Source organism: Cyprinodon tularosa, unplaced genomic scaffold (genome assembly GCF_016077235.1).
Source record: "Cyprinodon tularosa strain WSP-4 unplaced genomic scaffold, ASM1607723v1 ctg293, whole genome shotgun sequence".
NCBI lineage: Eukaryota > Metazoa > Chordata > Actinopteri > Cyprinodontiformes > Cyprinodontidae > Cyprinodon > Cyprinodon tularosa.
The window spans coordinates 404,506-420,874 of NW_024039000.1; the positions used below are offsets into that span (position 1 = coordinate 404,506).

General features: G+C 37.3%; 1 protein-coding gene across 1 annotated transcript in view; it reads left to right on the forward strand.

The window, feature by feature from the left end:
* The window catches only part of ush2a (Usher syndrome 2A (autosomal recessive, mild)), a 304,801-nt gene that overhangs the window by 101,925 nt on the left and 186,507 nt on the right, over nt 1-16,369 (forward strand). Inside the window, exons 29-30 of the mRNA XM_038291100.1 lie at nt 5,236-5,359; nt 13,968-14,098. Coding sequence (XP_038147028.1) covers nt 5,236-5,359; nt 13,968-14,098 — 255 coding nt within the window. The remainder of the gene's footprint in view (nt 1-5,235; nt 5,360-13,967; nt 14,099-16,369) is intronic.

The following is a 16,369-nucleotide window of genomic DNA, read 5'->3' on the forward strand; positions in this document are numbered from 1 at the left end:
GATTTGTTCTGTGGAAAAGTCTTTACTTTTCTAATTACAAGGAGTTAACTCAAGAGATGCACACCTTACAGGAGAATTCCGGAAATTGAATGCTTGGTAGTATTCTGATGTCTGTAATGATGTCATCAGAATTCTAAACTATCTGGGCGGGAACTATAAACTCCGCCCACATAAGTCAAGCCTGGCTGTAGGTTCTACATACTCTGAAAAAATAATTCAACAGTTTTTGGCTTTTCCTTAATCATATTTAGTTACTTTAACTTTTTTTATTATTATTTTAGCAGGGTAGGACATAAAACATTTTTTTTTTTTACAGTTTCCTCTCTGGCAATGTGGCAATAAGAATAATTGTCTTGATGCCAAAAAGAGCCCAACAGTTAAACTGTTAAAAAAGTTCACACCCATGAGTAGAGGTAATGCAGCCTGATGATATTTACACCGCATCAGATACCGTTCCCCCCATGTTAAGCAGGGGGAACGTTATCTGAAGGGGTTTATAGGCCCATGAGATAGCGTTTCCCCCCCGATGTCATTTACGTTGAGTTGCAATAAATGCAAAACTCTCTGCAGGTACTTGTCTTTGTCGTCCGCTCTATTCAGCTGGCTTTTGAAACACAAGGAGAGAAGGTGGGGGCCGGGTGGTGAGGGTTACGGGGTCGAGAAATGCAAAAGTAACGGGATAGTTACTTTTACTTGGAACTAGTTACTTTTATTGTGGAGTAACTCAGTTAGTAACTCAGTTACTTTTTGGGAAAAGTAACTAGTAACTATAACTAATAACTTTTTCAAAGTAACGTGCCCGACACTGTTCGTAACATATGGAACAATCAGATCTGTGATATAAGATTAAGCTTGTTTATTTGGGGTTTTGTTTTGTGAGAAGGACAATTTTAAACAGTAAGCCGATTAAGGGAAGCTAAGATAAGATAACTAATACCTCTCTTTTTTATTGTTATCAAAACTGGTCGCATTTTGGATCAGCCTTTTTAGTTGTTGCGATATTCTGTATTTGAAAGAAAACAATTCTAGAAAGCTCTTTGACATGGGTTTTAAATGGGAAGTCCTTATCAAAATTAAAGGGGAACACCGTTTTTTTTTTAATTGGGCCCTTGATTTTATGTTATTACACCATGTTCTACTCACCCATATTAGTTTTGTGTCATTTGGAGCTGTTCTGAAGATATTCCATTCATAATGTATTCTTTATGGTAGTGTTAATTTTAGCAGCCATTTTTAAATTTAGTTTTAGTTTTAGTCCAGTTTCAGAATCGCTTTTTAGTTTTTATCATATTTAGTCGACATCATCCCATTTTTATTTAGTCTAGTTTTAGTCGACTATAAGCCAGAGCATTTTAGTCTTTATTTTAGTCCAAGAAAACATAATTTTATTCGTATAGTTTTAGTCAAGAAAAACTGTCAACATTTTATTCTAGTTTTAGTCAGGACATAATTTTAACCTTTTACTTTTTTGTCAGCAGATAATATTTAACATTTCCTAAAATTATTACGCATTTCAACATTTTCTCTCATCTTTTTGATAAAAAAAAAACACAATTTCAAGGAACACATGCAGACATGGAAGATGTTCTAAAAATATTTGCATATTTATTTTGAACATTAAAACAAATAAAATACACCTGACAAAGGAAACAAATAAATTAAATAAAATGTCTTATGAACTTTACACAAGTGCTGGCTGTTTAAAGCTAGTTCACATAGAATAATAAAATAAATAGAATTGAGATCAATGTTGTTTAAAAAAAAAAAAACTCCAACTGAGTTATATAAAGGTACAGTATTTAACCCATTTAGGCCTAAAACGCCTGGAAAAAACACCTTAAAAACCTATGGCCGATTTTAAAAAATACCCCTAAAACCTGAAGTTTTTCTGTAAATTCAGCAACTGTGTCAACGCCTAGTAAATTATTGATATCTCAGCTTCTGTAGCAGATAGAACTCAAAATATATTTTATCTTTGAAATTCTTCCAAAAAAAAAAAGTGAAAAGCAGTAATAAAAAAATAAAAAATTCAACCTTTATTTTTTCCATATGTGATCATGTCTTCATTGAGAATGTGCAATATAAAACGTTTTTAAAATAAAGAACAAACATTACATAAATAACTATCTGATGATTACTTATTAACAGTATTATTATGCATAATAATGCATATGTCTGTGTTATAAATTGCATACAACTTACCTCCAGATGGCCACAAATCTGTCCCGGGACATATTTTGGGGGAACTGCGTCCTGAAGAGAGGTTTACTCTGTCGCCAATAATCTCTTCGTAGCCTACTGGCAACACAAGAAGTCCTATGCCCATACACAGCCCAATAAATGTCTTCATCTCCGTCACAGTCACGGGTGACCACTTTGCCATCTTTGCTCTTGTTGGAGTTTGGTTTGTTTGGTCACTGTACCTATTCGTCTCGGTAACAAGATGCATCCAAAGTTCTTCATTAAAAATATGCTCAAATGCCTGCAGCGGTGTGGTGTCTGCAGGCAAATCAACTTTCACTCCAGGTGTGCGGTTGAAAACACTCCGTGCATTGCGGTGGTAGTTCGATTGGTTCAGCGCGTTCAAAGTCATCATTTTCATCTATACCGTCATCAAAGCCGACACACTCCTCAAAATCACTGCCTTCCGACATCTCTTCTCTGTCAAACTCCTCCATGTTTGCTTGAAAAAAACTTCTTTCTTCTTGCTTGACTTATATGCTCTCCCGGCGTCAATGGTAGAATTACGCAACAGCGCCCCCGGCTTGAATGGTAGAAATGCGGTAATGCTTTCCCGGCCTAAATGGGTTAAGGTGAAAAAGGCATAGTTTTTTGTCCTGAGAGTCAGCTTTGTATTTGGTGTGGGCAATTAAGGAAGCTTGTATAGCTGGCCTGTCATTGTTTCTGGGTGGTTGTTGGTGGTGGTGTATCTTCAGTCTGGAACAGAAATTAATACAATGTCAGGATAGATGCACAGCATAACAGGAATTCCAAGTGTATAAGTAGCATATAGGTCTGTTTTTTCCTTGACAAAAACTAAGTCTCTGTAAAACTACATTTGACAATCCATTTCAAACTCATACAAACAACCTAACTATCATTTTATGCAGAAATAAATTGCAGACATTTTTATGTGTGCATGCATTTTGGTTGTATTAATATTGATGCCAATTCAAATCAAATGTCCTTGTAATAGTAATGTGCAGATAAACAGAGCAGCATTTTATGTCACCAAATAAAGACATTGGGAGTTTGCGTCCCAATCCCTGCAGTGGTTCCCCTAGCAATGGCTATTTTGTGTATGAAAATCTAGGTTAAAGTTGTTCTGAATTATGTGCGGCATATTATTTTTATTTTGTCTTATCCTGATAAATAGTTTCAGTTCGTTTTATCATTTAGCATTCATGTGTAGCTGCCGAGGTGTTTTGTGTTAACTATAGTTCACTTGCAGCTCCTAGATTACCTAAAACGTCTGTCTGCTTTAATCAAACTTGCAATATAACAGAAACTATAGTTGCCCGGCCAGTATAACATATCTAAGTTAGCATAAATTTAACTTTACATACAGTATAGCTTTTGAGGAGACAAGAGATAAGTTAACTGTAGCCACAACCTTTGCTCATTTTACAGAGTTTAATTTATTAATCTATTCAATGTCAATGGACATCTGTAAAAATTTCAAGACATTTTAGTTTATTACTATATTAATATAGTCTGGCGGTCTGATCCACCATGACTGTTTTGGTCCTTCAGCCTCTTATAGTCCAGCTTTATTTTCTTGAGCTTTTCCCACACTTGCTTTGTCATGTGCAGAACATTTATGTTGGTCAGTCTGGCTAAAAAGTGCATCATAGTGCATCACCGACTAAAACTCCTGCTAAATGTCCTCCGCAAAAATGCTTGAAATAGCCAGGAGCCCATAATACCTCCAAGAGTCATAGATTCTCCTCTTCTGTTCCATCATGCTGTCAAGACTGAGAAAAGAGGACAGAGTATTCAGGCAGACAGACAGTAAGATATTTCAAAGGGCGTTTATTTGAAAATGACTGATCTGCAATGACCAGCTATGGAGTAAAACACAGCCTAGTGACCATGTTAATCTGGAGAAGTATGATTATGAATGTGTAAGTCACTAACCTGGTCTTAAAGTTCAGTCCATGCCCAGAGGAAGAAGTAGTTTCCAGCAGGACGGCTGCAAAACACAACGCAGTGAAAGCTACCCAGAGAGTTCCAGACGCTGAGTCCTTGAAGTCTTCAGAATTGGCAGAACATTAGATGAAATCTAAACAGATGAAGGAAGGCAGGACAATCCAGATGGCAAAGCCTAAGCCGGTGTTGAAGAGCTTCACAGGAGTCCGGGCCAGAAAATCAGAGATCCGAAGAGGTACCAAAGGGAAATCCAGGTTTATGTCAGGAAGCGGTTCCAGTGTTCGTCCATAGGCATAATCCAGCAGGAGTCAAATTAACAATCAGGTATGCTAGAGAACTCTCACTAAAGACTCAAATAATCTTGATGATCCTGATGACTGGAAGCAGGCAGGTTAAATGGAGATTGATAGAGATTAGAGGTGATGAGAAGATGGGTGGAGATAGGCAGGTGAATGGAATGATCCATTAAGTCAGTCATCATTGCCAAAATCATAACATATGCGTTTAAGAAATTAGACACCTGTAAACGAACTGCAAAAACTGTGTGTGTTTGTTGGCTGTAACAAAACAAAACACAGATTTAAAGATAATGGGATGGGCAGACTTGGCAAAAAAAGAAGCCAGACAGTCCACCACCTATACTCCTTGGAACCGTGCCCACTCCAGAAGCCCGACTAAGCAGAGCAAAGTACTGAATGGCTTGAGAAACCTAAGATTAGTCAGGTAATTCTGTATTGAAAAGCAAAGCCTTGGGCTTTTGAGCAGCAGTGGAAAAGGGGCTAAATTTTCAACAGTATTTTTAGGATGTTCTTTGACTATATTCGCCTATAGTAAAATATATTTTATATTATGCAGCATTTTATTGTGACTTAAAACATAAAATAAATAATAAATGCCTTTTGTAATGTAAGGGTGATTTTGGTCTGTGTTAAACTGAATATTGCTAATTAATGTGTTCAAACCACTATTCTTAGTAGTGTACATGAACCATTACTTAATTAGCAGTAACATCTCAATGTCTGTAATGAATTTCATGCACTATAATACATGGTTATGTCGCTGTTTGTATATATTGTTCTTTTTCAGGTGGAAAGGACAGATGTTTCGCTCTCTGACCCACAAGAACCAGTTGTAAGAGGGACCAGATTCATAGGGAATGGTTTCTATCAGTTCCCCAGTGATACTCTTCCCAGCAACACTGACTTTACAGGTAAGAACATATGTCTGTTTATATTATGTTATTAATAAATGAGGGTTTTTTGTTGTTTTTCTTTTCTTTATTTTTAACTTTATCTGATCTTAAGAGAACCTGGAAATATTTATGTATGTTCTCATTTGCTTTGACATAGTGCTCATCCACACATGCATCGGTAGAACAAAAAGAAATTAATTCATTTTGCACCACTGATTTAAAGCTTGACCCGAATATCCCTTTTTTCTGTCCAGTTTTACATCACTGTAAACCCTGTGTGCTTCTTTATATACATATACACGTATCTTCGTGTTCAGCTTTTACCATGCAGACTCTGAAATATAGAAAGAAACATTCCTTTAGAATGACTTCCCCAGTCAATCCTAAAGGACAATTATCTTTCTGTTTACCAGCATCATTAGAGGGTTGAGCTGCACAGCCAAACATGTTCTGCTTCATCTGAGAACATCACCCAGTCTGACGCTCATAATTAATGACTGCTGATACTAATCAGTAGGATTTTAGCATGCAAAGCTCTTTGATGCCACTGGAGATTGCTTCACTCTTTAGTGAAAACTAAGTATCATCAATTATGTTTGTTCGTAAAGAAAAAAATAAGACACGTTTCAAGGGTTAAGTGATGTGAAGATGTTAAAAAGCATGTTCAAAATCTGAACAATATAAGTTTCTTTTTGTGAAGCAGGTTTTCTGAAACTCTTGTCAATTCTATTTTGTGGAATTAATTATTTATCTCTAATCAATAAAACACAGCAGTCAATATCTATCAAACAGAGCTTTCTGACAGCAAAAGAATCATAGTTATAATATAAAAGCATTACTTTTGATAAACAGCAGTATATTTTTAACCAATGCTGTCCACAATTTATTTTATTATTTGTTTTGTACTGCAGATTCCAAGATGGGATTTATATCACACACTTATGTTGTTTTGTTTTAAATTCACTTTCTGAAATGAATTTGTCTTCCTAAAGTATATTTAATTATTTATCACATTACTCGTTAATCTTACTTCTTTAATCCCAGATCAACAGATCACGTATCAGATCTCCTCCCTGTCCTTACAGGACCAAGTTTTGAAGTTTCTTTGAACACTGGCAACAAATGCATGATGATTTTTGTTATTGAGACATGCTTCTTTGCCCCAACCAGTCTCCTCCTCCATAAAGGGTAATGGATCAGACAATCACTTTCAGACCGGATCTATTCTGGACCATCAATGTGTCGGCGGTCCTCAAACCGTCGCCCTTTTACAACCGTCAATACTAATAGCATCATCTGCAGACAATTATTCCCATAGAAGCGCACGGAAGAGCGAACAAATCAAAGCCAAATTGGATTATGAATGTAATGCACTGTAATGCCCCCTTGAGAGTCAATTGATCACAGAGGAGAGACTCGTCAATCGTTGATATCTTGTGGAAACCTTGTAACTCAAGCAATGATAACTCCGCAACTGAAACTTTTCATAGTTAATAAATTTCTGTAATTTTTTGACTTTTATCTTGACCTTCAATAATGTTTTTACTTTATGTAAGTTAAGCCTTTTTTATTTCCTAATTGGTTTTTTATTCACCAAAAATTTGTCCACAAGTATCATTGATCCCTTTGAATTTTTTTGTGGAGCAGTAATTTACCTTTTGCTCTGCCAACATTGTCCTCTGTCCCACGGTAGTTATTCATCTATTATTTGTATTGGCTCCTAATGCAGGTAGATTTCCTAAATATGTTAAGTGCGCATCCTTGAGCAGGGTCAATATTGTGCATGGCAAAAACCTATATAAGGTAAAACTAATTTTACCATCTAAAATTTTATAATTTTTACCCTTTCACCTGTTGTTTAATGGTCACTTTAGGAAAATTATTTTTGGTCAAATAGGTTATTTTCTATGTGCAATTACTGCCATCAGAGTGCATGTTTCCATAAATTCAATCTGTTCACTTAAGTTTAAAGATGTTTCTTAGTGCCTAATAAAGGTACTTGAGGTCAGCATTGGCTACACTGAATCTTACTTTAGATGAAACAGAACAGTATGTAATCATGCTGTGATATGAAGAACCCCTAAGTGCCTGTTTCCATAAAAGCTTGTTAGTTCATTCATCTTACCTATAATGCTTCTGTATTACTTCCTGTTCCTTATGTTTACATTTGAATTAATGACCTTGTGCGTCTCGGTTAAGAGTGACATATGTTGTTCTTTGTAAAATAATGTATTTATATAGAGATAGTTCTCTCTCTTCTTCATAGTAATTTTTCACATTTTAGGCATGAAGTGGGTTAATTGGAATGGGGAAGATGTCCTGCTTATATTTTTTGCTAATCCAGATGTATTTCTTCTATCAGAAGTTAATGAAGTTGGATGAAACATTACACCCATATTTTAGAAAAAAAGAAAAACAAATAAAAGTAAGAACAAATAGACTTGGATAATTTCCAGACACGTCTAATACAGTGCACTGCACTGCAGCAAGTGAGCAGGAAAGAGGGAAATGTTAAATGATACAAATTATTTTCCTTAATTAATATGATTGATTGCTATGCACTGACGTTGAGAGGAGAGGGGGAGAAACGTGTGAAGGGAAAGTTTGCACAGACATCATTAGTTTTTCCCCATTTAAAGATTAATCAGAAGAGGCTGGGCTCTTTAATTCTGTCATTTGTATATTTAATGGGCTGCTGCAGAATCTATGGGTGTAATTAGCTAGCTGCCGCGCTCTCATTAATACGCTAGGCTCTGATTAATGCCAGCAGAGAGCTAACATGACTGGAGTTATTCAGGTTATGTTGTGTTGTGTAGATGATTACCCACAGCCTCCACTGTTTACTAAGACAGAGAGAAAAGAGGTAACAATGATCATAAAACAATAAAAACAAATACTATGAATTGTAAATTGCTCAATATTTCTACCTATCAATGCTCCTCATCATGGTATTTTACAAAGTGCTATTATTTTCTTCATAGACAAATTCAAACAGAACTTCATCCTGGTTGGATAGATTAAAACTGAATTGGAAGTATGTATGATTGTGTTCTGAAATTAATCCCGCTTGGATAATTTAGATGTTTATGTTTTATAAAATAATTTAAAAAGCTTCCATATTTAAATAATGATGCTCGCTTTGCTGGGAAAGATTCTTATTCATCCAGGTCATAGTCATTCCAAAAAAGTTAAAAAACAATCCACTGGACTTTATTTCCAAGTTTGAAGACATTTCGCTTTCCATCCATTTCCTTTTTATATTCAAAATGTCAGAATTAGCATTCAGTTTGAGGCTTTATAAAGTGGCCAAAAACAAAGTTTTAGTCTTAGAAAACATGCAAATTAAATCGAAAGAACAGGACCACCCCTTAGGAATGGGGAGTTGTTTGGGTTCTTTGTTAGCCTGCAGTACCGGGTACTGGTCTATGCCTCTGAAAGGGAAGTCATTAGGGGGAATTGTTGGCCTTGCTGACCAGGCGAGATGTTTTGGTCCCCTGTATGGGGGGTGGGGTTTGCGATGATACCGGTAAGGAATCAACTCTATTGCTGCATTGCAGGTTTTTGAAAGCTGAAACCTAAGTCCACCCCCTTTGTTCAACGTTGTTTTTTCTTCTACAAAGAAATAATAATAAAAAAAACCTTAAACAGAAGGGGTGGAGTCGGGTTTCAGCTTTCAAAAACCTACAAGAGCCTGATGAATTTGTGTCATAAAAATACTTTTTAGAACTTTGAAGCTACACTTGATTTAATCAGATATGTAATTTCAGGCGGAAATTTATCCTTAAACCCTCTGGGCTTTAGGGGTTAAATTGTTTCTGCTGCCAATTTTTGCCAATAAAAGGAGTGTAAGTGGCTAATCATCTTACATTTTTAGAAAACAGATGGTTTACAAAATTTTTTGTGTTAATATATTGCAGACATATTGCAAGGGTGTTTGTTTTATGATTTGGGGATAGGGTGGGTAAGCATATTCCCATAATAAATAAAACAAGATATTTCAGGCAGAAAACAGACCTAATTTTTGTTACTATAGGTGCTTAATTGTTTTAACATATGCATTGTAAAATAAAGATCCTTTGTGAAAAAATCTGATTTAGCTACATGTTTGAGCATGTGCTTCTGTTAGGATTTGCATTCAGGTTTTGTGCTTGTGCAAGGCTTTGCACACGAGTATGCATGTTTGTGAGAAGTGTTTCTGATTGTACTGCATGTGCTACACAGTCACCTGTCATGGTGCATGCTCAGGTTTGTCTGCTGATGGCTCCAAAGTGGTTGTCAGTGTGAAGTAGCACAAGTCCTGTGGGAAAATCTGGGGGAAGTCATGCTGAGCATGAACAGTGTCACTAGATGCTGTATATTTGACAGGCTGGGCCACAATCTTGTCCTGCACAAGGTATCACACACTGAAAACGCACTGCTTATTATATACAATTATAAACACTCTTTTTTTTTTTATAATACATTGAAAAATTTCCTATTTTCCCAAAAGGTTTCCACATTTTTTGGTCTTTTCCTAGTTTTAGTCGACAATCTAAATATATTTAAGATACATAACTAAAAGGAACCCATTACTTTGACACAAAATGATTTCTGTACATTTATGTGACTGTTTTAATTGATTGAGGGAATGCAGAGGAAATAAATGATCATGACGGTGATATTTACTTGTGGCCGATAGCAGCACTGAACAGTCCTCCCCTACACAGGTCAGGAATAGTTTAATCCATCTGTGAGTTTATGCTAAAGTAATGGAGCAGGCATTGAAATCGCGCCATTACAAATTCTGATTTGAGGCCCTCAAGACTCGGTCATGCACACTAACAGTTAAAAGATCACACAGAAGAAGAAAGAAAGAAAGAAGAAGAAAGAAAAGGTCAAAAGAAAGATGAGTAAGGTTAAGAGCAAAGGGATGAAAGATGGAAAAGGATTGAAAGATCAGGAAGGTGTGATGGAGAGAAAGATGGTTAAAGGGGGGTAATGTAATGTCAAGTATCTGTCATGACTTCACTCTTCTCTGTTGTGACAAGGTCATGAATGTAAATGGCATATACCTGCATAAACTACAGAATGCAAGTTCAATGCGGGAAACATTTTATTACCTTTGCTGTATGCTGCCATCACTGCCAACTTAGTAAATTAGAGCAAATCGATTGTTTCGGGGAACTAATAATTTTAATGAATTGATAAAAAAATAAAGTAGGTCTGAATAGTATTTGTTAAATTGACAAATCTTGCATTTGATTTCACACACTTCAACTTACATAGGAAGGAGTTTTAGGGACAGTAAAAGTATCACTTATGTAATTTTAGGTACGATAGATTTACACTGGCAATACCTACAACAATGTAGACGCTGAGTCTTGATACACAGGTATTAATAAAATAAGTCTAAAGGCATAGTTTTTAAAATTTGGTTAGCGATCTTCTCTCTATTTAACGGACATGTATAGTGATGTCTTCCAGGGGTGTTCCAGTAAATATTTTTTATTTCCGACACAATGTTAATATTACAGCTTTGAGTAATGACCCAATACAGTATCAGAATGAGTAATACAAACTTTTATTAATCACTTTGTATTGTTAAATGTAAAAAAGAAAAGAAAAAGGTTGATAAAGTGATATTAGTCAAAGAGTCAACAACAGGTATAAAAACAACTGACTGGGTTCTATAAACTTGAATTAGAAGTGAAAAGAAGTGGTGTCTCTATCAGCCTGCTGATATCGGAGATTTTAGATGCAGGGTGACAAATCTCTTTTTTTGGTTAATATTGGACCGAATTCCAATATCAATATTGGATCTAAACAAACTGTGAGAAGACTCCTTAAAGTCTATAGGTTTCCCTTAGATTTTCTAATTCTTCTCTGAAAATGAGCAGAGCTTTACTTGTCCTACTTCCTTTCATTTTAGGTCAGTTCACACCCCATCATTTTGCAAACAGCACCTTCTGTTTAACCCCAAACTGCCTCAACTCAATTCCTCAGACATTCCCCTCCCTTTTCTTTATGGGAACAGACTGAGCCAAAATGTACTTATACCTACAGACACACTCACAATGGCTTTGTCTGTGCTCTTACATGGATCTAGTAGTGGATTAAGTGGTTACATGACAAGACAGATAGGATACTTATTTGTTTTCTGTCTGTCTACCGTAAAGTCGTGTTAGTTTTTCACATGTTAAAGCTTTGAAGAGGGGTAATTATATGCCTTTTAAAGGTTTTCTCTCCTATTTAGTGTTCAAATCTCACAAAACAGCAATGTTTCACTAACATGCACATTGTTTTAGTGTATTTTTGTTGTGCCTGTTTTCACCCACAACACATGCTAGCTTTGTTTTAACACCCAGAACCAAGGTTCAAATATAGCTTTTGCTGAGAAATGATATCCTTAGAAATAATATAAAAGTATCCCATTTGAGTTGACTGTTACCTGGAGGGCACTGCTTGTTTCACGACTGTCAAGTATTTGAGGTCGGTTGATAATTCCAAAATTTTTTTGATTTTGTTATATCTCAAGTCCTTTGTCATTTATACTTTAGCTGTTTAGATTTCTCATTTTTAAAGCATAAGTTCCCCTTATTTTCAAAAGGTGTTCCTGATTCGTTTATGATATTCTGCTTTTAGTCACAAACGCATATACTGTATCACAGAAATAATGTTGGATGCCTTTTCTTTGGATAGTTTCACAACCCCTTAATATAATCCTGAAGGATTCTGCCTTCTTTCCCTTCTTCATCATTTCCCTCAGTGCAGTTTCATGAATGTAAAAGGGCAGTGCAAAGTCTAACTTTTCATCTTATTTGGGAACTGCTCTTCAAGAGATAAAAGAAAGAGATCACAAGTGAGAGGTGGTAAAAGTGTGGAAGTAGATATGTCTGCTAAGACTAGTTTCCTCATGTGTATTTAAGTGCTAGGATTATCTTAGACAGCTGTTTTACAGTGAAAGTACTGAGTTCAGAGCTTCACTTTTCACAGTTCTTTTCCATTCTTTTTAACTTAAAATTAGTGGCGTATTAAGACTAAGTCAAACGATGTATCTTTTATGTATTATTGTTAATACATATAATATTATTATTCCTCACTTCAGCTCTAGTAGCTGAAGTGAGGGAAACTCTGAGTAGAGTCAATGCGGGTAAGGCCCCAGGGCCTGATAACATACCTGGGCGGGTGTATAAGGAGTGTGCAGGTCAGCTGGCTGCTGTCCTCACAGACATCTTCAACACCTCGCTGAACCGATCCGTAGTGCCAGCATGCTTCAAGTATGCCACCATTATTCCGGTTCCAAAGAAGCCTCAGGTCAACTCACTCAATGATTACCAGCTTGTCGCACTGACTCCAATCATGATGAAGTGCTTCGAAAGGCTGGTTAAAGAACAAGTCGTCTCCAGTCTTCCGCCAACATTCGACCCGTTCCAGTTCATCTACCAACGGAAACGCTCCACTAAGGACGCCATCTCTGCTGCTCTTCACCTGAGCCTGGCACACCTGGAGAACAACACCCACGTGCAGATGCTGTTCCTGGACTTCAATTCAGCTTTAAACACCATCATCCCAGAGCATCTGATTGGCAAACTGGAAAAGCTGGGATTCAATACACCCCTCTGCAATTGGCAGAGACCCGTAGACTTCCTCCCCAACAGACCTCAATCAGTCCTGGTCGGACAGAACACTGCTGATGTCATCACCCTTAGCACATGCTCTCCTCAGGGCTACTTCCTGACTGCGTCCCCAGGTTCACCACCAATCACATCGAGAAGTTTGCAAATGTAAGGTGGGCCTCATCAGAGACAACAATGACAGGAAGAAGGTGAGAAAAGTAGAAAAAACAGCAGAGAGGATCACCGGCTCTCCTCTTTCCTCCATTAAAGACATTTCATCCCAGCGCTGCGTGTCCTGAGCCCGTAGCATCATCAGTGACCCCTCACACCCCCGCCATGGACTTTTCTCACTGTTGCCCGCTAGGAAGAGACTTTGAAGCATTGGATGCAGGTCCAGCAGATTCTGCAACAGTTTCTTCCCCACTGCCATTAGACTGCTGAATGTTGGGTAAAATGGGTTATTTTATTTATAAATAAAATAAAATAGAAAAAAGAAATTAATGTTAGAACTGTAAATATACAATCATATATTTATATTACTATTTTTTTATGTATTAATGTTTTTCAAGGCTGCACTTTAAATTGCTGTTTTAAATGAAATTTCTTTTTGTTTACATTTGTGTACATTTATACAAAATGGCTAAATAAATCTGTCTAAGTATCTTAACATTTTGCAAAACATAGATTTTACCTAGACAATTTCAAAAAGAATGTGCATCAAACCGTTGGCCTCAAACTGTTTGCATGCTTTAAAAAAATATTGATTTTCTTTATATTTTGAATTTCCATTTTGGAGATTTTCAAGATCAACCTGTAAAAAAAATAAAATCTGAGAAAAGTAGAAAAAACATACATGTTGTTTTCTTAACCCAAACTAAAGTACATAGTTGGAGGATGTGTTATATTACATTAATTATTTCAATGTATTAACAGTTTTAATATTGCTTTGATGTTTGGTATATGATTTGTGAAAATATTTTGATTTTCCTTGCTTCTCTCTTTATTCCAATTTCTAAATTGTTTTGCAATAGGTGTTGAGCTGAGTTTTAGGACTTGGTCCCCAGATGGCCTCCTGCTGTGTGCCTTCTCTCCAGGAGATCAGGCTGAGTTTTTGGCAATTCAGATAAAAAATGGACGTCCATATTTTCTGTTTGATCCACAGGTAAAGTATCTTGTTTATTACTATTTGAGAATTAGCAGAACAACGTAGTTTAATTTGTCATAAGCTTAATGTCTGTCTATCAAAGAATGCAAAACAGTTAAAAGCAGGATTAAATGTTGTAAACCAGCAGTTCTTTGTAAATGCATGTAATAGAGGGACTGCGTTGGGGCAAAGTTGGCAGCACATTTGCCATGGAGTAAGAAGGTCCTTGGTTTCAAAGCAAAGCCATGGATCTTTTTGCATGTTCTCCTCATGCTTGCGTTTGTTCTCTACAGCCTGTTCCCCCAATCCCAAAAAATTGATTGTTGGGTTAATGCGTCTCTCTAATCTGCTCTTAGGTTTGTGTGCATGATTGTTTATGTCTCCGCCTTGACCTGCGATTAACTGGCAACCCACAACCATGTAGGGTGAACTGGTAGTGACCAATGGCAATGACTGTTATTTTCCCGAATTCGGAAACTGTGAAAATGTTGCCAGGTTCGTTTGCTTTTACTTGCTTTGAAAAGCACCTGGTCAGCGAAAGCCTTTTGCATGGCAGACAGATCTGTAGAGCGGGTTGTAAGGCTCCTACATCATGGAGTCTGCTTGTGATTGGTTTCACCTCATCATGAAGGACATGGGTTTGTAAAGCAACTGACAGCGTTTATAACTTTAGAAAGCTAAACAAAGCTGTTGCCGTTCCTAGGTTCACCAGATTCCCAGAGACTGAATACCACCACCTCCTCCATAGGCTAGGTCTGGATGAAAGACAGTTTTAGCTGCACTTTTGTCTATCCATAAACCAGTTGGGGCCCTGCTGTCCCGCATTGGGTGACGAATCACCCAAACAACGTAGGTTTAGGTGAGATGGCATTCTGGAGCTCAGACAGCAGCGGGAAATCAATATAAGAACACCAGCAGATATAAAACCAGGACCAGGCTGCCAGCCATCTCACCATCTTGAACGAAGGAACCACAGCGGGACATCGGAGTATCCCTCCAAGGAATCGGCGCACTAGAACAGGGAGAAAGTGGAAAAGCGCACTACAGAAATGGAACCATAGGGGAGAAGCTAGAGCTGGTTTGGGCTAGCTCTAGAGGCTAACTGCAGAGGAAAAGAGGATTACAGCAGCAGATCAGGTCCACGAGAAGAGGCAGGATAGAGCTGCCCTGGAGTAAGACAGTGGTAACTGCGGGGAAATGAAACGGAATACCATGGAGGATCAGCAAAGCTTACTTAGGCAAAAACCTGCAGAGCTGGGGAGAGAAGGAATCTGTCTCTCCGGGAGATAAGATGACGAAAAATTCAGTCTAGGGCTAAATCAAAATGGCTTTTTAAAAAAACACCTTAAATCCTCTTCAGTGAATTCCCACTTTATCCGTTGTCAACATGTTGTTGTTCTTCCATTTTTAATGAAAAACAGCTTGCCTCCGCTGTGCTCCTTCACTGTAGCTCACAGCTACATCTAGTCACTGGCTGGATTTTGTGACCTGAATGAAACACAAGTTCAGATTTTTCAACTTTGCAGGTGAGGTGGCAATGAAATTTCACCAACATTGAGCCATTTACCTCCCTAAATTTGCCAGTTTCTTCACCTTCAGCTTCTCTTCACTTCAGATCCACCCTCTACGTATAGATAACATGGGAATCCTTAGCTCAAGGTGCAAAATTCATGTTCGGTGCGAACGTACCTCTAGGACTCAACTATCATAGGTGTCAGTCTGAGAGTGGAAGAAAGAGTGCAAATAGCATCTATATCTTCTGGAAAAGTTTTAATGTTTTCTGTCTGCAATTTGAGCTGAAATTAACAGCAGCGGAAGGCATGTTTTATTTGCAAGAAAAACGGCAGACAATGCAACCAAAATCCCATCTTTTTGTTTGTATGCAACTCATATGACTTTTTGCAGTCTGACAGAGCACATTACATTACACATCTTTAAAAAAAATATCTGATTTAAGCCTCTTCTGGAAGTGGTACTAACTCGGAAACCTATTTGATTTTTTTTAAAAACCTATTCAGTCTGGACGTTACCTTTCCTGCAGGCTGGATTCTCATGGTATTTGTGCAGTTCTGTTTGTGCGTTCACAAACACACAAGAATCCATCTTGTCTCACTCCTACTTTAAGCTTTTGCAACTGATCCAAAGAGGGTCGATCTATAATGTTGCAATATTAAAGGCGGGACATGCGTATAGCTGTGACAAAAAGGTAGAGCTACCAAGCTCATAGTTGAACTGAACAGATTCACCGGGTGCAGACTCAGGTTGAACCCTCCAATGCCAGAACCCTCC